At 35.6% G+C, this 22,157-nt stretch overlaps 1 protein-coding gene across 8 annotated transcripts; it reads right to left on the bottom strand.

Moving 5' to 3' along the window:
* Positions 1 to 1,057: 1,057 nt before the first annotated feature.
* On the bottom strand, positions 1,058 to 21,701 carry LOC116182057 (traf2 and NCK-interacting protein kinase). 8 transcript variants are annotated; one of them, XM_031502547.1, is made up of 18 exons: positions 21,402 to 21,701; positions 21,129 to 21,194; positions 20,732 to 20,939; positions 20,506 to 20,682; positions 18,929 to 19,385; positions 18,726 to 18,878; positions 17,712 to 17,828; positions 17,572 to 17,659; positions 17,356 to 17,376; positions 16,981 to 17,273; positions 16,734 to 16,893; positions 14,946 to 15,614; positions 11,733 to 11,846; positions 5,344 to 5,605; positions 5,071 to 5,291; positions 4,703 to 5,020; positions 4,516 to 4,650; positions 1,058 to 2,320 (listed from the first exon to the last, which is right to left on the bottom strand). In XM_031502547.1, exons 1-18 carry the CDS (start codon positions 21,465 to 21,467, stop codon positions 2,072 to 2,074), a joined length of 3,774 nt encoding a protein of 1,257 aa, XP_031358407.1. In that variant the 5' UTR covers positions 21,468 to 21,701; the 3' UTR covers positions 1,058 to 2,071. The 8 variants fall into 8 exon arrangements, with proteins under 8 accessions (XP_031358407.1, XP_031358412.1, XP_031358411.1 ...); XM_031502552.1 differs by having other exon boundaries at positions 5,344 to 5,518; XM_031502551.1 differs by having other exon boundaries at positions 14,946 to 15,542.
* Between the last annotated feature and the right edge of the window lie 456 nt (positions 21,702 to 22,157).

The following is a 22,157-nucleotide window of genomic DNA, read 5'->3' as shown; positions in this document are numbered from 1 at the left end:
GTGCCAGCGCAAGTCCTGCTAGAAGCATTTCAAAATTAATAAAATTTGTACCAGTAATACTCGAAATCAACCTTTATCTACCCATATATGGATGCGGAAAAGTAATAAGTTACAGTTTATCTAAAATGAGTTTATTTTATTATAAATGCAAAAACAGAGGATCACCCATCTTCTTCTGTTTTGATTGGTCTGAGAAAAAAATGGCTTCATCGAAAAAGACCATGTTAGTAAGATAGAGGAAATTACACACACAAATACTTGTTTAATAAAATCAAATGATCATCAGTTTACTTTAGGAAATATTTAAATAACGGTTTATTATTCTAGCTCCACTCATTTGAGTAAAGTATGTACACAAAAAAATGCTCAAGTTGGAGAAGGAAGGAGATAGGCCAAGTCTTAGAGAAGCTTTCTTTCATAGTTCATAGCTCTAAGGTCAAAGTCATATGTAGATACACTCCTCATTAGAAAATTGATGAGACGTTAACCGGTCACGTTCTTTTTTTAATTTTACATATTTTTCACAAAAAATCGCTAACATTTTGCGCTCGGCTATCCTGACTAACCTGATCGTAATAAAACACAATTTTAAATTGACACAAAATACACTAAATCATAAAAGGGAATGCGTTCTTTAATTGTCCAAACTGTCCATTTACTTTGTTATTTTTCTACTTTGACGAGTATGATATGGATTAAAAGCACACGGGAAGAGGAATGTAGGCAGTAGTAGAGGGCACAAACAAACTATAAGACTTACAACTAGGTCCACAAAGTGAGAAAGAGGATTTAATGAACATATACATTACCTTTGTCAAAACGAGCAGCAGATTTACAGTTTGTCCTAAGTTGGAATGGTATCAACGTTTGGAATTATCAAAACACAGCCTGTAGACAAGTGAAGCACAAATAGGAAACTAGAAGGTGGTTGTAAAACATATTGTATAAGTAACTTTGTATTTTGAATAATATTAATAAAATGATATTTAATGTAATAAATGTTGCTTCATAAAAAAAATAATAAAAAATCACTACCAATTCTTTGGAAAGATAGATAGACAGAGCAACCTAAATTTATTTTAAAAAAAGGCATCGCATGCTTGCATAAACGCTGTATAATAAATTATGACGCACAATAAAGCATAAATTATGCACTGTCACTGGATACAAAATATGGAATTAATATAAAAGCACCAAAAACCACAAAAAATTAAATCAGTACCGACAACATATACATGGCAAGTGGCAATTTTTTGTATAAAATTTGTTCTTCCTGTGCAAATTTTGAAAAAACAGATTACAAATAGTACAGGCTATGACAATGTATATTCAGTATTATTTTTGTACGCAAACACAATAATAGGCAATAGTGTAATTGTTAAACATTTGCGTACAAAAAAACTAAAATTGTATATACACAAACATCTTTCGCACAAATGACCCTATCGAGTGTTAAAGTCGTGTGTTAGTATTACTTTACTATACAATATTTTTTGCAACTCTACACATACTGAGCATTTTTCACATTTTCACTACTCATCTCCCTGGTTGGCACCATAAACTATTGATAACAATATAAGTAATAAATGCTGCTAAAGGTTATGAAAATCAATAGCGGTGGTCAAAGTTTACGTTCGAAAAATGGCGTCTATCACAACTGGACAGTGCTAAAGAGTAAAAAAGTGATGTGTTTTATGTTGCACACCAATCGCGAATAGTAAACTTTCACCCACCATTCATTTGTTTCATTTTAAATATAGCTTTTGAGAATGTATCAAAATAGCGTTCACATTCATTGTACCATTATTATTGCTATTTTGAACTTTATTTGATTTCTTCTGAAACGAGAGATTAACCTAATTACAATATTGTACCGATGATAATTTCCCATACGTAACTAATACATAAATGCCTCTCCTCTGCACCATTAAATTCAGGTTTTCCTTTCGCTCTCGTAATCTTGTTACAAATTTTTAAAACATGTAATAATAATAATAATATTGACACTATAACCAATATAACAAATCCCTATCTAACAATTTCATTATTTCTTAAACAGAATATAGTCATGTTACCAGTTCGCCATTCCTGGTTTATTTAAGGTCATAAAATATATTTGACAAGACGATCCACTTTTAGCGCTAGAAAAAAAGACCTTATCGTTACGTTCACACAAAAACTTCAGTCGTTGAGCTTTTTTGTGCATAAAAACGCCGTCTAAGTGTCCCGATTCCACCGAGCGAATCTCTATAGCTTTATTACCCCAACCCATTATCTGTCCCGTGCCGATGTAGGCGACCGAGGTCGGCATTTCGCCCCACTGTAACAAATTAGTAGATTAATAATTGAATATCAAAAACTATCATCTCTAGTTCAACTCGATTTCTCCAAGGCGTTTGACACAATCAATCATGAGATTTTAATCAGCCTCTTACATTACATCGGGTTCAGCGAGAATGCTCGTTTATTAATAAAACAATTTTTACATCAAAGAACCCAACAAGTGGTTTTAAATGATCAGGAATCGGCGCCAGCTAATCTTCTTTCAGGGGTACCCCAGGGTTCCGTACTTGGACCGCTGTTATTTATTATTTACACTTTTAACTTTGGTAAATCACTGAAATACACTAAATTTCATCAATATGCTGATGACACACAAATACAATTTGATTTCTTTGACTATGAAACAAAACTTGCCAATAAATATATAAATGAGGACATCCAAACTCTTGTGAATTTATCTGAAGAACACGGGCTGCAAATCAATCCTGTAAAATCTTCTACGATTTTATTTGGCAAGATAAATGCCCGAAATATTGCAAAACATGAGATTTGTGTGAAAGTCAAAGACAATCAATTGTCAAACGTAGATTGTGTTAAAAGTCTGGGTTTATATATTGATTCCGGATTACGATTTAAACGCCTCTATTATATCTAACACGTTTACCAACCTAAAATTGATATATAATAACAGACACATACTCAATAAAAAAGTAAAAAGTATATTATGTGACTCAATAGTGCTGTCTCATTTTAACTACTGCGATTCGGTGTATGGTGCATGCCTTGACAGTACCGATGTTAGACGTATTTTTGTTTTTTTTGTTTTTTTTTGCACTCGTACAAGATAAATGGTTTTAATTATAATTTTTCAGTCATTTCACGTTCATTTATAGTTATAAGATGTAAAATTACAGTAAGGGTTAAGTGCTAGAGCAGGGCTTGTGGGCGAATTTCGTCACTAGCATCTGAACTTCGCCCTTTTAGTTGCGTACATAGTATATGTATAGTAAACAATGTTTTATTGTAAAAATAACTGTACGTGATTAATAAATGGCATTATTATTATTAAAGTAGCGTGATTTTATCACACTTGCATTTTATACATTAAAATATTTTTATTGCGGACATCTAGGATTCTATGGAAAACAAAAGATGGCAGGATTGTTTAAAACGACAATTTCTTGGTTATCTGGAAATTATCATTAGTTCCACATATTTTTTATTTAATAAAAGTGGCAAAGTCCCACCTGACATACGCAGAGATATATTTACATGTACAAGGTGGGCCAAAAGAATCATCCGATGTTGTTAGGCTCTCATTTTTTTTCTAAATGAAAAACTTCGATTCTGTGTTTTGATCTCGGTTTTGATTGTTTATTTGAACCTTTAGAATTTTATTGGTCAAGTCGAGAAGACGATATCGGTCAAATGGGCGCCGTCACAATTAATTGCTATAAGGCTCGTTTTATGGCATTTTTCATCACTTCGGCGAGAACTTCGGGCGACAGATTCTCGCACTCGTGTCGAATGTTGTCCTTGAGGGCTTCCAGGGTCTCGGGCTTGTTCATGTAAACACGGAACTTAAAAAAACCCCACAAAAAAAGTCTGGAACGGTTAAATCGGGCGATCTTGCGGACTACTGTACGGAATTCGAACACCACAGACGAATTGTTACGCAAAAAAATAGACACGATTTTTCCGCTCCATGGCTTGTTCACTTGTATTCTAAACCTGTCTAGTTCACAAATGTCAAAACAGATTTGACATTGGCCGCCATTTGCAAAAATAAGAGCATCTTCCAATAGGGTAATTTCTTTTGGCCCACCTAGTACTTGTTTTCGTCCGTCTTAGAAAAGAGTCATCTTCCTGATATTGCTAATCGATTCTTTTAGTCGACCCTTAATATATAATTACTGATTACTGGTTTTGTGTCAACCTTTTGGTAAGTTTTTTGTTGGTCAGTTCTTTTTTCCCAACCTATTTTTATTTGTACTCGGTGAACTACCATTTTCCAAATTTATTCTTGCAATGTAATTTATTTCGTTTAAATTTCCGTTTTTAAAGCAAGTACTTGTTTCACTTGTATTCCTTACCTGATCCTTACGACAAGCAACACATATCTTGTAGACGATCATGGGGCATAGGGTTCAGGTAGTTTGAGAGGGAGTGTTTTGATTTTAAATCTTGACTAAGCGTAATGTGCAGTTGCTATTTGGTAAATAAGCCACTTACCTGAAGTATCACATTTTTGGAAACTCTGCCATAAGTATTAACATAAACGCCTTCGTTATCGTAACAGAGTAACAATTGCATCCCATTGCTATTAGGTAAAGTAACGATGCAATGCGGAGTAATCGCTCCTTGAGTCTGAAAGAGACGAATTTATTAGCAATTTTTTTATGAAGTTTAAAATACTCACATGTTTGGGCAAGTAAATATCGTAAACGCTGGCAGAATCTAGGTCGACCGCATGAAATCCATCGGCACTTCCATATATCACCTTAAGTCGTGTTCCCTCCTCCACAGTTAAATCGACCAATAACGGTCGATGCGTTAATTCCGCAAACGATTTAAATGCCATAAACTTATGGTAAGGTTTCGGAGCCCACGCATATATCTCGATACTATCTTTTAAGGCTATAACGAGGAACTTTATTCTTTCATATTTTACAATTTTAAAATGCACTGCCCCCTGTAGATCTCCGACGTTTATCCAACCATTTCTACGCTCTACTTGCTACAATGTAACCGTTAAAGAAGCCATTTTATCAGGAGAATGTCACATACATCACTCAGACCATCAGTTCGAAGAATTTTGCTCTTCAGCCAACTAAGATAGTAGACTCGCACGCGATTCTTTTTGCCAGAAATTGTCACTAAAATGTTTTGACCCTCCAAAACTTCCATCTGTTGAAACCGTCTTCGTGAGATCAACTGGTAGACCTTCCCTTGTCCGCTCCTATCCAGCAGCATCAAACCGTGCTCGGTTCCGATCAGCAAATTAACCCCTGAAACAACCCATCTCAGTACCGCACCTTTCAAAATCGGCACGAAACAAACCCCAAAGCGCCGCGCACAAAATTTCGCTATTGAAACGCTTCTTATACTTCCTGATTTCGGGCGTATCCGACGATACGTCGTGAGACGTCGGCGTTACGTTAACGTTAACGTGAGACTCTCGACGTGACTGCCCGGAACCGGCACCGAATCCGAACGTAAGAAATGAACGCTGTTTCTGTTGTAAAGCAAGAGCATGTATATTAAGATGTTGGCCCGATTTATTTGGCGAGGGGGTAGCGTTAGACGATATCGCTTGACGATACTGAAAAACAAAACGGCCTATGTAATTGCTATATAAAATGCGCAGTGTACGTTAATATCTACTGAAAATTAGTATCAACGATTTTACTTGAGAGTACCAAAACGACATATCAACTCAAGATACCTTTGCAGTTTCTGTTAAAGTATTAGTAATTTGACTACGCTTTATTCTTACAGTCAATAACCAAACGCATTTTTTTTTACTTAAAAATTGAGATCCAAAAGTACTGAAAAACGAAAAATGAAATATTAGCCTTGCACTCGAAACCCTCAAAAACTACGACACAAAGAAAATTCGATTTGAAAGTTGGTGAAAATTTTTCATCTAACCGAAAGGATGCAGATATCCTGATTCAACTATACAGTGTGTCCCAGATCGGGTGGGATTGCATGGGTAACTTTTTTCAAGGGGATAGTTTGTAGTTATACCACCATTTGTAGGTATGTAAGTATGGATAATAAGTCAATGTGATGTTATAAAAATCAAATTTTTCTAGACCTAATGCTTATATAAAGTTTTGGAGGGAGATTTTGTTTTGTTTTTTTTAATTCATCACAGCCTACTTAATTAAAATATAAAAACCGTTGATATAACTGGTATCTTATTTTCAATCTTATGTTATGATGGCTCGTTGAAAAGAGAATTAAAAAATCTATCAAGTAATCTAAAAATCCCATATGGCACCTATTTAACTTTAGGAAGTTGGTAAATGTTCCTCAAAAGTAGCCATCTTGAACTTTTTTTTGACATCAATTCTAAATTAAGCGTATCAGAGACAGCCACTTTTATATAAAACTTTTTTTTATATCTCTAATACTTTCGATGATATAAGACATTCAAGGAAATGACCAATTTTAGTTTTTTTGAATTTACGTCGAACCTATGCGACATTTTGAATTTCCATAAGGGAATTTTAAATAAGCATCCAAACCTGCAAAACATTGCCCATTTAACCAATTCTCTATCTTTAATAATAACAAAGTTACCCATGCAATCCCACCCGATTTGGGACACACTGTATAGATAACACTAACCACCACTTCTGATCACCCTGTATATTGTATAATATGGGTGATCGAACATGACACCAGGTACTGATTTTACTGGTGCAGTACTGGTTTTCAGAAATCGATTGCGAAAATTAGGTAAACCCATCCAGAAAAATTCCTAAACAATTCTTGAAGAATTCCGCATCTAAAAGTTGTGCACTTGCCACAACAGCATCTCATAAAATAATTCATGGAGAGGTTCTTCCATTACACAATTTTCCAAACAGACCGTGGCTCAGAAATGTTATTTCCCAAGTAGATTTTTTTAACAAAACATTTATTATTTATTCCATTACCGAACCCGGATTTAAACCAAGGACCATTGGTACCGCAGCCGCGTTTCTACGCCACTGAGCCACACCGATTATTATCTAAAAATCAAAAAATGCAACTTTTGCTCATAACTCAAAAACAGTTCCAGTCTAGAGACTTTTGTTAGCTTGTCTTTTGTTTTTGAATTATGACCAAAAGTGTTTAGTGCACTTTCACTTTTACGCTCCTTATGTCTGTCTGTCTGCCTGAGTCACAAGGGCTCTGGAAATACACTACTTACAGACCAGACCTGGTATTGGTGTCATTCGATTAGAAATTAATAGTTATTTATAGTATAAGTGTGTTATATTACAAATAAGTCACGCGAGAAAAAAGTAAGCCCACGAGGCCGTCAGGCCGAGTGGGGTTATTTTCTCAAGTGACTTATTTGTAATTAACACACGTGCACCATACAAAACTTTATCCAACACCTCCTCAAGCTGGTTTAAAACGTGGAAATCTTAAAAACTGCGTGTTCCGCGAAAAGCTAGAGTGCATGGAATACAAAAGCAATAATTCGTTGCTATGGGGAATAATAAACAAAAAAAAATTTAGTCAGAAAATTTATATGGATTTACTTATGGTTCCTGTACTTTATCTTGCTAGTGAGTTATTTTACGTCCATAACTCATTAGTGGGTTATATTATACCTTACTCGTTTAATTTCGTCATGATAATGACTGGATAACATAGAGGTGTTGGATAAAAATTATTTCATGTTTGTGTGCTCGTTAAGACATGAAATGTCGATAAGGGCTTTAAAAATCGAAAAACCAAATTTGAAAGTGCACTTTTCGCCTCTTGCTCGCTTAACGAATTTTTTTTAGTTATGCTTATTAAGTTAAAATTTAAAAAAAGGTTCAAATGAATCAAAAAAGTTTTAAAAAAATTCACAAACTTTTTTTTAAAAATTAGGTTCAAACATTTTTTTGAAAACGGTAGATTATGCGACAATCATTACAAAGAAACTGTTGTAATAAAGACGTTTCCCATATCCTAATAAACAAAGAAGTTTATAAATTTATAAAAATAATCGAAAAATGCAACTTTTACCCATAACACAAAACAAAAGCCAGTTTGGTTTCTCAAAAAAATACACCAATACTACAGCAGATTCTACCCCCTTGTTAGACGTGGAGATCTTGAGAATAAGAGAGAAGTTTTATGAACTTCTTCAACTTAGGAGACCCTAAAAACCACAAGGTTTAAACGTCTCAAGCTCAGTTAATTACGAGAAAATCGCTGCTCAAAATAGAAAAATTCTACGCATGTGTCCATAGCCCTAAAATTCGGAAAGGAAGCGCGCTAACATACTATTTAAAATTCAAGCGTCGTAATGCAAAAAAATAAATAAAATTGATCTCAAAAAGGTGTCTGCATTTGTGTGTTCGCCATATTTTATTTTGCATTTCTCAGTACTTAAACCACTCTTGCAAAGTCGTCCTTAGCAAATGCGAGGCCTGGAGCGAAATATTTTTGCGGGGTCTTTTTTAACAATGATTTCCGACGGGGGGGGGGGGTTATGGAATACCCCCGGGAGGAGTGAGATTTTTGCAAAATTATACATGCAAAGTCGTCATTTTCAGCACTTTGAATGACTGTCACGCGGCGAAGGGAGAGGAGAAGATCATGCAAGAATGACTTACTCACTGGCGAGCGCGAGTTTTTGTTCGCGACTAATGACTATCAAGTACGAATGAGAATTTCGTTCGTAGGTTTTTTAATTAATCAATAGTTGAACATATTGCGCGGGTAATCAGAGAGATATTTTATATTCTATATTATACAGGGTGCCCATTATGTATGGAATGTAGTATCGAATATATATAAAATTATTAAATGCCAGCATTCAGTTGTTTTTATTTCAGAAAACAAATGAGTAAGTAACGAAAAACAATTGAATTTTTTTAATGGCTATGCACCTTTTCATTAGGATCATTTGATAGATTTTTTTCCCTTTTCGATGATATAACATGTTAGTACCCTTATTCAAGAAAATTTTTTTAAAAAATGGATCATAATTAGATGAATAACATTAATCCAAATATCCTACATAAAAATAAAACAAATGAACGTGTACGTTTCTTATTAAACCTTAAAGACAAAACGAAATTAGCAGTAAAATGGTTTTCATCGCAATGAATGTTCAAAATGTTCATCATTTACATCATACAGATCAGTATTTTATTAGCGAAGTTTAAAATTATCGATCTCACGAGTAATTTTGGCTGTGTTAAATAATTCATTTTATTTAATTTCAATTGAGGGTACGTCTTAATTTTGTAAAACAAATCACAAAGTATCTAACGGTAAAATTATAGCACCTCCAAAAACCATATCGAAATTATTTTCTTAAATTATCGATCTCACAAGTAATCTAACTCAAAATAGACTAGAGCCTGCACATCTACACTATAGCAGAAAGCTTTTAGTGAAAATTTGAGTCTCTAGCTATTGTAGTTGCTAAGATCTCAGCCGGACAGCCAGCCAGCCAGCCATAACGAATATAATAGGTTATTTTTTCAAAAATACGCTAAAAACTTGAAATAAAAATTAATTTCTACTACACGGGTGCTAACGTGTTATGTCATTGTAAAGAGAAAAAAAATCTCTATCAAATGAGCCTAATGAAAATGTGCGTTGCTATTTAAAAAAATTCAATTATTTTCGTTATTCGTTTGTTTTCTGAAATAAAAGCAATGGAATGCTGCTTTATTATGGGAAATAAAATGTTAAACAACTTTCATATAAAAAATGGTTGTATACATTCGATCTTTACCGAAATATATACTATATTCCCAGGGTTGGGCAGTATTTGAAATATTTGTAATTGAAATACAGTATTTAAAATACATATGTATTTTCAATACTGTATTTTAATTACACGATGTAAATGTATTTTGTATTTTAAATACACAAAAAAGTAAATCTTCCATAACTATCGCCGATAGAGCGTTTTACACTAGATCTGATTTTACCGCATCAATAGAGAAACGATTTTCAAATTTCTTTGAGCTATCCCCGGAAGTAAATGAAGCAATTATAGCTACATGCTTGCACCCTGGATTCAAGTTGAAGTGGTTACCAGAACGTGTAGAATATGAACGAAAACGTTTACAGGACTTGTGTGTTAAATCGTTAGAGCAATTTCATGAACAACAGTTAGCGTTCTCGTCCTCTGAACAAAGTGCCAGTGGTGGCGAAGATGAAGATTTTTATATATTTTCGTCACCAAAATCTAATAATAAACAACAATCACAAGTAGAACTAGAATTTGTGACATTTTTAAATGACAAAAATAAACTAATAGTAAGTTTAAATAATTATTCAGTAATTAAACATGCGTTTATAAAATTTAATACAAGTTTGTGTTCATCGGCCCCAGTTGAAAGATTGTTTTCTTTTGCGGGATACATTCATTCGCCTACAAGAGGCAATTTATCAGACACATTGTTTGAAAAGTTAGTTTATCTCAAGGGTAATATGTAATAATAATATAGTAATATGTGTATACCAGTATACGTAAGATGTAAATGATAGGTATAATAAAATATTTAAGATTAAGTGTTTTTTAATGTATTTCAAATACAATTGTATTTTGTATTTCAAATACATTCGAAAAGTATTTTGTATTTCAAATACACAAGTGAATGTATTTTGCCCAACCCTGTATATTCCATACATAATGGGCACCCGGTATATTTATATATTAAAATATTATTATATTATTTTCATTGAATCAAAACATATTTATTTTTTAGCGAAAGTAACGCCGCTCCACTCGCTCTACCCTAAGGACGGCTCTGCACTCTTGTGCTTTACTGTGCCCAATTAAAAATTAAACTATTTCGTAACCCCTCATGATACTAGTTTCAGTAAAACCGAACGATCTCATTGCAAACATGCTTCATACTCATCCAAAATGAAGTGTAGCGGAATGTTTACTGTGAAATGCATGAGATGATGAATGCGGTTAAGTACGAACACAATATGAATAATGCTGCGTATTTGGGTGCTGAATCGACAGCATGCCGATAGGAAAACGCCAACGAAAAAAATACAAAACCAAGATGCACATAAACGAAAACAATGTTTCCAAAGAGCAAACTTACGGTAAAGGTGCAATCGAATATAACTCGTCGAAACTTCCAAATAATAAACGTTAGTGTATACAAGAAACTAAAAAAAAAGTTAGTCTTTCCCATTAGTTCTTCCCCAACCAAATTATGGATTAATAAATAAAAAATAAAGCGGAACCTGTTCGAAGTCATGCACAAGAAACCACCGACTTAAGCTGTAATACTAACATAACAACGTGCAAACGGAGTCATACTTACAGTTAACGTTAACTGATGTTACGGACGTCACTCAGTTAGGCAAAAACCAAAGAGAAAGACACAAACATTAGTGACCAACATTAATAATAATTTATTTGTTTAATTATATTTAAGTTGCCTTAACTGTCGTTTTCATTCAAGGTACTGTTTGCCAATTTAGATGGCCTCTGTTTTTGTGTAAATACAAAAATAATTTGCAAAATTGTTAACTGTCGACTGAAAAAGTTCAACAAATGTTAATGTTAGAACGGATGACATTTCAAAAATCCACAGTACATACCTACATGACGTAGTAGCCGGCATAAATTTATTGAGTCAATTACTGGTACCAAATCATTTGTATGTTACACACAATAATCCTTGGCATCATACACAATCACACCAGCACGCGTAATAATAATAAAATTAAATAAACACTGCGTAACGTACCTCTTCACTTTGAGATTTATCACGGGCCGACGAGGTCCCAGGACTACCACTAGCTTGACTTAGAAGATCTGGTAATACGCTACTTTGACGAGCATGTTCACTACTCCTTCCGTTCTACAAAATATACAGTCATCGATTACAAAAAAAAAGAACGATTGCGTTAAGCTTCATTGATTATAAATGGATCCTGATCTAGGACGACACTGTACAGATGCGTTGGGGACAATTTACATTACAAAAAAGGCGCACACAATAAACAAATGTGTTACAATACAGGTGATCCATTATAAGCAATAAATATACACTTCTGATAAGTCTATGGGCCTATAATCTACTCTACAACGGAGTATAACCTTAATCTACGATCAAAATCTAAAGTATTATTATCTTTAATTTAACCTAACGTTTTGAATATATCATTCTTACAGTGCAATTAAAAAATACCACGAATGTAATTAGTAAGTAACGAGTTTCTGATTAAAAATGACAGCAACACAGCCAGTTTAAAGTGAATGTCTTCATGCCCAATGCAATTCCAGCATGCTGCCGAGTGACGGATTGATGTAGATGTTCTGGCAGTGAACTATGTGTTACAAGTTAAAGACACAGATTGTTAGTTAAAGCAAAGGTCGTACTACACTAGATGGCGCATTCATTTTTATTGCCAGATGTTGTGGATCTATTACCAACATTTCTATTCCGCTGCACTTTTCAGGAAATACATGAACCAATAAAGAGACATGTTGTCTTAGGGCGTTACTACCGGTTAAGACATTGTACAAAAAAATATTAGCGAAACTTTCAATAGGCTAGAGGAGCTCTGATGTGAACTCCACAGAAAGGAATCTCGATCGAATTTTTCCCACCTGAAATATCAAAATTCTTTTAATTTAAAATAGAACAAAAAAACCTTAATCATTATAAAAGGTATCAATTGAAAAGCTGTCCAAAATCCCACTTGAACCCCCCTCAGTGCAGTATTTACAGGGGGGGGGGTGTTAGAAGCCCAGAATCTTGATTGTGATTTGAGCGCGTCATTGTCTTCTCTTCTAGTTGTCTGTTCATTTGCGCCGTCACCACAGCTTAACCACAGTTAACTGTGTTCGTGTTTCCTACTTATCTTGCAGATACTGGGTAGGTACATCTACAAGGTCTATATACCGGGTCCCGCAATAGTGCGTCGGTCTTTCCTAGCTCATATCGATCATATACAGGGTGGCCATTTGAAAACGAAACAGAACCTATTTTGGGGAACTCAAAACATCTACGAAAAAATACTCGGACCCGTCAATTTTTTATTCAAGGGGGAACCATTTTTTCGCTAGTTTCGCCCCCTGAGGGCAAAGCCCTAACGGGGGTGACAAGCGCCCCCAAAATTTTAAATCCAATGGGTGGTCGAGTGATACCTGATTTTGAAGGTATTTCTATGTGGATTATAACCCTTAAGTTTTATATCGCTACTAATTTGCCTAGTCGATACAGTGGCTAATAAAAGTTATAAAAATGTCAACATTTTCTTATGAAAAAAAATTCTTGTAAATGAATTAGTTAAATAACAAAAATAAAAACAACAGTAAATACAAAAAATGTTGTTCTCCTACATTCTGAACCGTACTTTTTGTTGTTTTTTTTTCCTTTTTAATACTCGTTAAGTACATATGCCTTTTCTGCAACGCAAATCTTGGTTATTGTTGAGAGCATTACTATAGCAGCATTTTGAAGTTTAATAGTGATTGTCAATTACTGTTGTCAGATCATAGTAGTGACAAATAGCGCTTTAATTGCAAAATCGGTACATTGAACAGTGATAATGGTTTATTCACTGAAATAATGTCTCTTTTTTTGCAAACAATGAAAATGCTAATAGAACTGCCCAGCTCTTTAATCGACAACACCAGAATCGACAGCTCCATCGTATGTTTGAGCTGCCATTTTGGTAACCATATCGTAGGCCCCTTCTTTTTACCTGGAATTTTAACAGGAGAGATGTACCTGGAGTTATTACAAAAGAATTAGTGGAGATACTAGAAAATAACAACGAGTACTTGGAAATAGTCTAGTATTTCAGCAAGATGGTGCGCCACCCCACTATGCTGCAAGGGTTCGTCAATATTTGGACCAAACGTTTCCAGGACAATGGATTGGAAGAAAAGATGCTATTTTGAATGGCCCTCTCGTTCCCCGGATTTAAGTGCGTTAGATTTTTCTTATGGGGCCATTTAAAAACTAAAATTTATGCTAGTGAGCCAACATTGTTAGACAACTTGCAAACAAAATTTTTTCAATACTACCTACATTTATTAAATTGCCAAATTGACACTTGTTTACTTTCTGTCATTCTTTTATTTTTTTTTATTTTCACGGCCTACTTCGATGCATCAACATGTACCTAATTAATTAATTAATTGGTAGGTATTTTTGTGAAAAATATTAATGAACTAAAAACTACAAGGTTTAGACACAGGACACCTCATATCAAAATTGACGAATAGCGAAATAAAATAGTGGTGGTCCCATTATGAAAAATATGACTGAAATTTCCTTGTATCACTAAATCCAACTTTCTCATTATCAAAATCTCGGATTAACATTATTGCTCAAAGGTGTTTCGTAAAAAAAAAAGAATTTATCTAAGTGGGGCTTGCTTATATGCAGAAAAAAATTAATAAGAAATGCAATAAAAAATAGGGGTTGCCATTTAAAATAACGAAATTACTATCTACTTCCGGTGTTTCCGGAAGTGTAGCCATTTTGAAAATATTTTACATCGATTCGGCCTTCAGCGTAACTACCAAGTACAAATTTTCAAAAACCTACGTATTTTACTTTCCCAGAAACGTTTAACTAAAGCTCCCAAAAAAACACCCTGTAGTGTAAACAGGAATTGACAGAAGGTGTCCTTTTCAAGGACAATAGCATTAGAATGCTGTCTCAACTCTGTAACCATATGCTCTGCAGGCAGAGCTGATTTATTCTTATGAAAAATAAGCCTCGTTTATCTAGTGTAGTATCATCTTTGGTTAAAGCGACACACAAATTTTACTGTTAGACAAGAGAACACTTTAATATTCACAAACACGTAGTTATTACACAATCCTGTGACCATGCACTTAAGCTTACCACAACGTATGTCAATAACAAGTCCTAACAAACGCAATTTTTAAAAACAAAATTTCATTATAAGCCCCAAAGTAAAAACAAAAACCAAATTACCTGCTTTATATACAAATATTGTTCCCCATCTGTAGAACTAGCCGTCTTCGACATACCAACCAAATTAACTTCGATCGGCCTTGAGTTACGTCTCCTAATATTATCGGCCTCTTTTAAAAACTGCGACTCAATGTTTTTACGGTGCGCTTCTAAATTGTCCCTCAGTCCTTGTCTGGCATCCGAATGCCTTAGCACGATATCGGACTCGGTTTTCTCGCGCCTCGGCTTAATATCCAAATTGGTCAGATTGTCACTGGACAACACCTTCTTACTGGTAGACGAATCCACGTTTCTCTTAATGAAATCGGTCAGAACGGGTTCGCCCGAACTTTTTTTACCGATCCCGACATCCGATCCGCGCCTGTTATTAAATATTCCGCTCGATCTCGCCTTCGCACTTCTATCGACGAATATCGCCGAGTGCCGCGAGCTCATGGGGAAAAAATCCGAATTCTCCCTACGAAAGCCTCGAAAGAACGGGTTAATTTTCGAATCGCTATCGATGCGACGATGAGATCCCTTAACGTCGGACCTCTCCGATTTTCCGTCGTTCTCTGCGGGAAATTTAGTCGGAAAAAATCTCGCAAAATCCCAATCCTTTAATAAAGTCGCTTCGTCAATTTCATTTTGGTTTATACTCGCCGATTCTGCTACACTGGCTGCAGATTGCTGCCATTTTTATATAATGACAAAAATGTTAGTTACAACTTAACGATTACTTGAAAAACTCTAATTTATAAAAGAAAGAATCAAAATGTTAGGTTAGATTAATTTTCTCCCCTTCGGACATGTCAATTTTCTGACAAACGGTTGAAACATACATGAAACTGATGTGCTTATGTTATGATTCTTAAAGTCCCTGCGTTCGGTTGGGTTAGTGCAGTGAACCATGCTTTAACAATCGCAATACAAAGAGAACAACAAACTGTCTGTGCGTATAAACACTAGTTCGATTAAACACAATGATCCCCATTACCAAAAAACGAAAACACCAAAAAGCTACAATAAAACTGTAATAAAACGTACGTTTCAACAGGAAAACTGTCATTATCAGAGCACAACTAAACCGAAAACACAAATCCTATTCTATTCTGAATGTCTTAATGAATCTTGTTCATTATTCAAGTGTTAATTTTTGCAAGCATTCTTACTATTTACTCTCTTGAAACGTCTAAATGCCCTAAAATGTTCTTAGTCAGCATAAAATTATAACTTCAAAAATTGAATAATCGATATTTTTTTTTCTGTGAAGTTAGAATTACCTAAATAATCATTTGTTTATCTTTGCTGCAGTCAATATTATACTAAATTGTTTTATTTGCGTTTGTAATTTTGTGTTAAGAAACCACAATTTGTAAAAGTATTTACTTAAACAAATGAACATTATTATTATTATTATTATTATGGTCGGTGTTTCTTGTGAGAACTCAGGTCTAGCCTGGTTAACTAATCGCACGGATTAAAATCAAGTAACGATTAGTGTCGGTGTCTGGTGAAGTGTTAAAAAAAAAATTATTATTATTATTATTATATCGGTACTCCAACTTCACGGACGTAAATAAATCTTGTATTAGCACACATTTCTTGAAAACAACCATAGAGTAGATAATATTTCTTTAGACATCCACTAGTCCAAAAATTTACAGTTTTCCTAATAAATAATAAACAATATAAATAAAAATATTTATACTCTTTACACGTACATTTTATTAAAGCTTCATTGCGCCGTTTCTTGGCGTTCTTGTTTCAGTTTCGTTTACTTGGCAGTGTTCTCAAAAATTCACTTACCCTTCTGAGCACCAAAGTTTTGTCACCTTGCGAATCGTCATCAGGGGTGGGAGGTAGCGGTCGATTGGGAGCACCTCCCGAACCCGTAGCCGTCGGACTAGAACCGCTAGGTGTGGCCTCGGCTACCACGCCTAAACCGGGTCTGTAAGCGAATTCGGGACTAACAAAATCAAAACGAAACAAACGAAAAAGAAAAATTGAAGCGCGGTTAGCGAGACTGGCGGACGACCGTTACGTGCATACTTACAGCGGTTTCGGCGGATCGCTAGCTAATAATGTACCGTCGTTTCGTCCGCGACCGTTATCTTCGGGTTCCGAATCGCTCTCGCTGTCGATCAGAGGATCTAGAATATTACTAGATGCTTGACCGCTGAACTGGTTGTTTGCGGATCCCGGCGTGTGATTCGCGGAGTTCGGGGTGTTGGTGATAGATGCCGGTGTTGAAATGTTGTTCGACTGAGGTTTGGTTCGATTGTTTCTTGGTGGCGCCTCCGGTTGTACGGCGAGTTCGTTCAGATGCGCGGCCAACACTTCCAATTCCTATTACAGAAAAGTTTACTAGACTGATAGGGGAGGCAGGTTGAATTTATAAATGCAATCACAACGTACACGCATTACATACCTCTGGGTTACGAGGAGGCAGCTGAAGTAAAAGATGAGACATGGACATGAAATAAATAGAATAGCTAAAATTAGAACACAAGCAATTCTACCAACAAAAGAAGCGCGAAAACACTACCACTAACGCTACCAAAAACAAAAGTAATAAACAAACTAGCACTATTATTTTCGGGTTGGAAATTTAAAAACAAACGAAACCGAGAGTACTTATACACACCATGGGTTTGAACATGTGCTGCGACTGTGAATTCCTCTGAGGCTGTTGCGAACGCGGGACAGCATTATCGGGAGGTGGAGGTAGAGGTCTAAAAATACAAGAAACAATTACGTTCGTAATCCACTGAAAAATCGGTTCACCTTCTCGGAGCGGCCGGTGGTGGATCGGGAACTACAATAATTCTCTGAGGTATCGGAGGTCGAGCTGGAGGTCCGGGTTCGGGGATTTCTTCTCTATCTTTATCTTTCTTTCCACCTCTACAATCACAAACACGGCAAATAATTTATGTACGCTAAATTGCAACGGTTTTTTTGCCGCTAATCGGCGAGTTGACACGGTGTCAAGGTGTAAAAACCGCATTTTCCGACCTGGAGGTTTGGTATTTTCAGAATCTGTAATCGTTACGGGTGCGGTCGCATTGGGAGGGTTCTTGCCTGAACTAATGTCACTGAAGGTCATCATGGTTGTTGTCTAAACTAAAAACCCACTGATTATTTCCTGACCTAAAGCAATTTAATTGAAAAGACCGAGATATCATTATCAAGCCATTCTGTGTCTAGCTCATCATTGAGTGGAGGCTCTTTTTATTTATAAATGGGCATGCTCCCAGGAGAAATTGATTATCGATTTCGAGGGATGCACATGGTCAGTAAAGCAATGCCAAATAAAGAGGAAATCCTGTTTTCCTATTGGTTGATCACCTTCAGTGACTTAGTTCAGGCAAGAACCCTAGTTAGTTTTGACAACAACCACGATGACCTTGCCAGTGATTTGGTGCATGCGCAGTAGTTCAACCTTCAAGTTGGCGCATGCACAGAACTCAAGTTCAAAGTGGTGTTACTATACTACCAGTTTTTTAACCTCAAGAGGAACATAGTGCTCTTCTTAGAAAAATCAAGACTGCTTTATTTGTAGCAGTAAAGTCAAAACATTTTTTCCAAAAAAATTCGTGGGGAACGCTCTTGAAAGGAGTATACCTTAGATCTCGCAATGGTAAATGAGGAAGATTTAACTTAAAGAAATAAAATTTCCAAAATGTCTTCCTTCCCCTTCGAGCTTCAGAAAAAAATTTGTACATGGAAGTTTTGCAGTTACGGATAAGGTAAATTTGAGGCTTCAGCACGGTTAGGGACTAGCAAAAGAAATGACCCTACCTTGGAGGAGGCTCCATATTTTGATTTAGCGTCCGTCCTTCTTGAATCTGTTGGAAATTTCGTCTAAGTGTATCACCCCCAGGAGCTTGGATAATACTACTGGGTTCGCCAGCGAGTGCCGGCTCCTCCTCCTCATTTTCAGAACCCGAGTACCTAGAGGCACGAATAATTACGTGTGATAAAAGTTAAAAAGCGTAACAAACCTATAATCTTCGCGTTCCTTTTCTTGTTTACGCTTCTTACACCTATCGATGTGATCTTTGAGTTGAATACGAACCTGTCGTTCGGTCGGTTGGTCCCTTATGAATGGATGCTTGAGTAATTGTTCCGTGTACGGACGTTCGTGATAGTCTTTAACTAATACTGTTTCGATAAAACTATGAAATTTCTTGTTCCACTTTTTACTCTTCAATCTAGGAGGCGGATTTCGAGGGATAAGAAACAGCGCCCTCATGGGATGTAGCTCGCACAGAGGCGGTTGAGATTCCGCCATTTCGAGGGCTGTAATGCCCAACGACCACAGGTCACTTCTATTGTCATAGGTAGCGTCTGGATTCTCGTCGCAGGCAATTACTTCGGGCGCCATCCAATAAGGAGTGCCTATGAAAGTATTTCGTCTGCCTATTGTGCGATCCAATTGAGCAGATACGCCAAAGTCCACTGAAAATGCAATTGCTAGTAAAGATACGACGCATCCACTTAGGAATAAATTCCAGTGATAAACAGACTTTCTAAGAAATGCCTGTTGAAAGGTTTCTAGTCAAATTCCATCATCTCCTTAGGAAGATTTTTAAATGAATTTCTGAGAGAATTTCAAAGAAAGCTTTTCGCAAAACAAATGTATTTTGAAATTGCTTGAAAGCTCAAATTATGCTGAATCGATATAAAAAATAATATACAGGGTGTCTCACTCAAAAAACCATAAATTTGGTGCTAGCCTGCAAACATGACAGTAGGACATACTGTACAAAAATTTCCATTCAGAAGAGGTTTCTTTTTAGTTGACTGTCTTATTATTTTGATTATGTTTAAATACTGGGAATAAAAAACTAACAATAAAAATTGATTTTAAAAAACCCGTTAAAGCCAAGTTTTTTTTTAAATAGAAAGTTCCTATTTTTATAAGTGTATAGAAATAGTCTATTCCAAAAAATTTCTGTTTTTGAAATATTGACTGTTTAATATTTTTTTTATTGTAAAAATGCATTAAATAATTTTTGTTAGTTGGCCATGACTCGTCATTATTTCTTTTTTTTTCCATCAAGACTCAGTCAAGGCCAACTAACAATTATTCTTAAAACAGAAGACTTTCTAAAATAGGAAAAAATTAAATAGTCAATATTTCAAAAACTGAATTTTTTTGGAATAGACTATTTTTATACAGTCACCCTTATTTTCGGTGTCTAATGATTATACAACATGAGGTATATTTAGAATTTTTCATGCAGTCCATTTAAACCTTTTAGTCCTATTGCACCCTATGGATAATCTGTCCTTTGAAAAGGATTCTAAGATTCCTGAACATTTTCTCCCCAAAAAATGTCTAAAACCTGTATTTCTATACTTTCAAAGTTTAAAAGTCATTGTAAAAATGGTCTGAAGAGCCAGTTTTTAAAAAATATAGTGAATTTGAAAAGGAGAAGGGGTTGCACCCCGCCCTTGACAATTTTTTATTTATGTTAATTAGCTTCCTAGATGTTGAAATGTTTCAATTAAAAAAAAATCTTATTTCTGGAATCTACTGCTAACTTCATGTGGGTATTGTCTTAACCAATCTTACCCAATTTCACTTCTGCATTATCAGTTAGTAGCACATTTTGTCCTTTAATATCGCGATGAATTACTTTATTTGAATGTAAATAGGAAAGTCCACGTAAAATTTCTCTACAAATATACGCAATCCACTCCTCCTTCAATGATTGTCCTTTAGTCGACTTAACCAAATCAGTCACGGACCCTGAAACCGTCGAAGATAGCGTGGGAATTTTATTGGAAATGTATCGAACCTGCACCACAGTACTCCATTACTAACCACAGCTGGTCGTCCTTGCCGGGGGGCGATTTTTTGATAAAAGCCCCATAGTAGGTTGCGATATTACGGTGATTCGAGTATCGCTTGAGAACATTAATTTCCAGTTTAATTTCGTCCTCCTCCTCTTCGGTCACGTCCATGACTTTGATGGCGGCAAGTTGACCCGTCTTTGTGTGTCTTCCCTGCGATTAAATGAAAATTTAATTGAAGACTATCCCTGGCAATTGTCCCGGACACGGTTCAATTGTCTCGATGACAAATGCCAATATAAATAGCCATGAAACAATCGTTACATAAAATAATCAGACCGAGATACATGAGAAAAATTCCCAAAAATGAGTAATAGCGAGTTCTTGGAATGAGTGACATACCTTGTAGACTTGTCCGTAAGTGCCATTGCCGACAACTTCGATAAGTTCAAATATGCCAGCAGGGTCCTAAAAGGATAAGTGTTTAATTAATCAGGTATCAAATAAAGTATGTAATAACGAATGAATGACTCACACCCAAATAATACTCTCTGTTTACTTTAAGGGTCAAAATGTAGAAAGAAAAAATTTGGAGTTAAGGCAGTCTTGGGACACGCCCACTCGAACAATTTCAATAATAATCAAGGGGGTAACTTGGATATTTTGTCGACTTACTTTGAGAGCGCCCAAATCAATTTCATCCAAAGAACAATTCACCGACGGGGGCATTTGATGCGCCATTTTGTTCTTGAATACACGAAAACAAAACTATTCTTAACAGAAATCGTATCTTACAATTAATTCTAATAAATACATCGATGGTAGAAATGTTTGGTCCTTTATAATCTAATATCACACATAATACGGTATAAAACACATTATTTTCTTGTTAAATCGCCCTGGCCCTCGCCTGATGATGATACACACAACATGTTGACGGCGCACCTCTTTAATTCTTCTGTTTCTTTTTATTTTCCTACCTTTCTTTATCGAAATCGAAAGGTTGAAAAACTCACTTCAGCGCCATCTCCCGCATATATTGCGCACTGCAACTTACCACTTGCATCCCTACAGGGAGTGAATGAAATTTTATCTGCGCAACAGCCCAGGGCCCTCTACCGATAATAAGTTGCAGAAAATGGAAGCATGTGGATCCTGTTAGGGGTTGCTTCTTTAAGTCAATGGGAATCTAAAATTTACAGGCGAGGAGGAAGACATTATTTGGACCCTCTACACCCCTCTTTGATTTCTTTTATTTAAAAATTTCTTATAACTAAGTAAATAAGTAAACGCCCCGAATTACTTAGCAGGTATTCATTCAGAAAATTAATTATGGAATAAGTGCGGGGTCTCCTCCCTGACGCGATACAAAGAATAGAACTCTTGGTCGGTCCTAAAGTAATATAGAATGAGCAGTCTTAATCTTAACGC

This window comes from Photinus pyralis, unplaced genomic scaffold, assembly GCF_008802855.1.
Source record: "Photinus pyralis isolate 1611_PpyrPB1 unplaced genomic scaffold, Ppyr1.3 Ppyr1.4_unclustered_Scaffold335, whole genome shotgun sequence".
In the NCBI taxonomy this organism is placed as follows: domain Eukaryota; kingdom Metazoa; phylum Arthropoda; class Insecta; order Coleoptera; family Lampyridae; genus Photinus; species Photinus pyralis.
This window is presented reverse-complemented; position numbering and strand designations above follow the sequence as displayed.

What these genes read in the sequence shown, in the direction of transcription:
- LOC116182057 (XM_031502547.1), bottom strand. Translation starts at nt 21,467, where the DNA reads ATGGCGCATCAAATGCCCCCGTCGGTGAATTGTTCTTTGGATGAAATT. An exon ending in TTTGTGCGCGGCGCTTTGGG is followed by an intron (nt 5,292 to 5,343) that starts GTTTGTTTCGTG and finishes GGGTTGTTTCAG; the next exon opens with GGGTTAATTTGCTGATCGGA. An exon ending in CCAAAAATGTGATACTTCAG is followed by an intron (nt 2,321 to 4,515) that starts GTAAGTGGCTTA and finishes AATTTGTTACAG; the next exon opens with TGGGGCGAAATGCCGACCTC.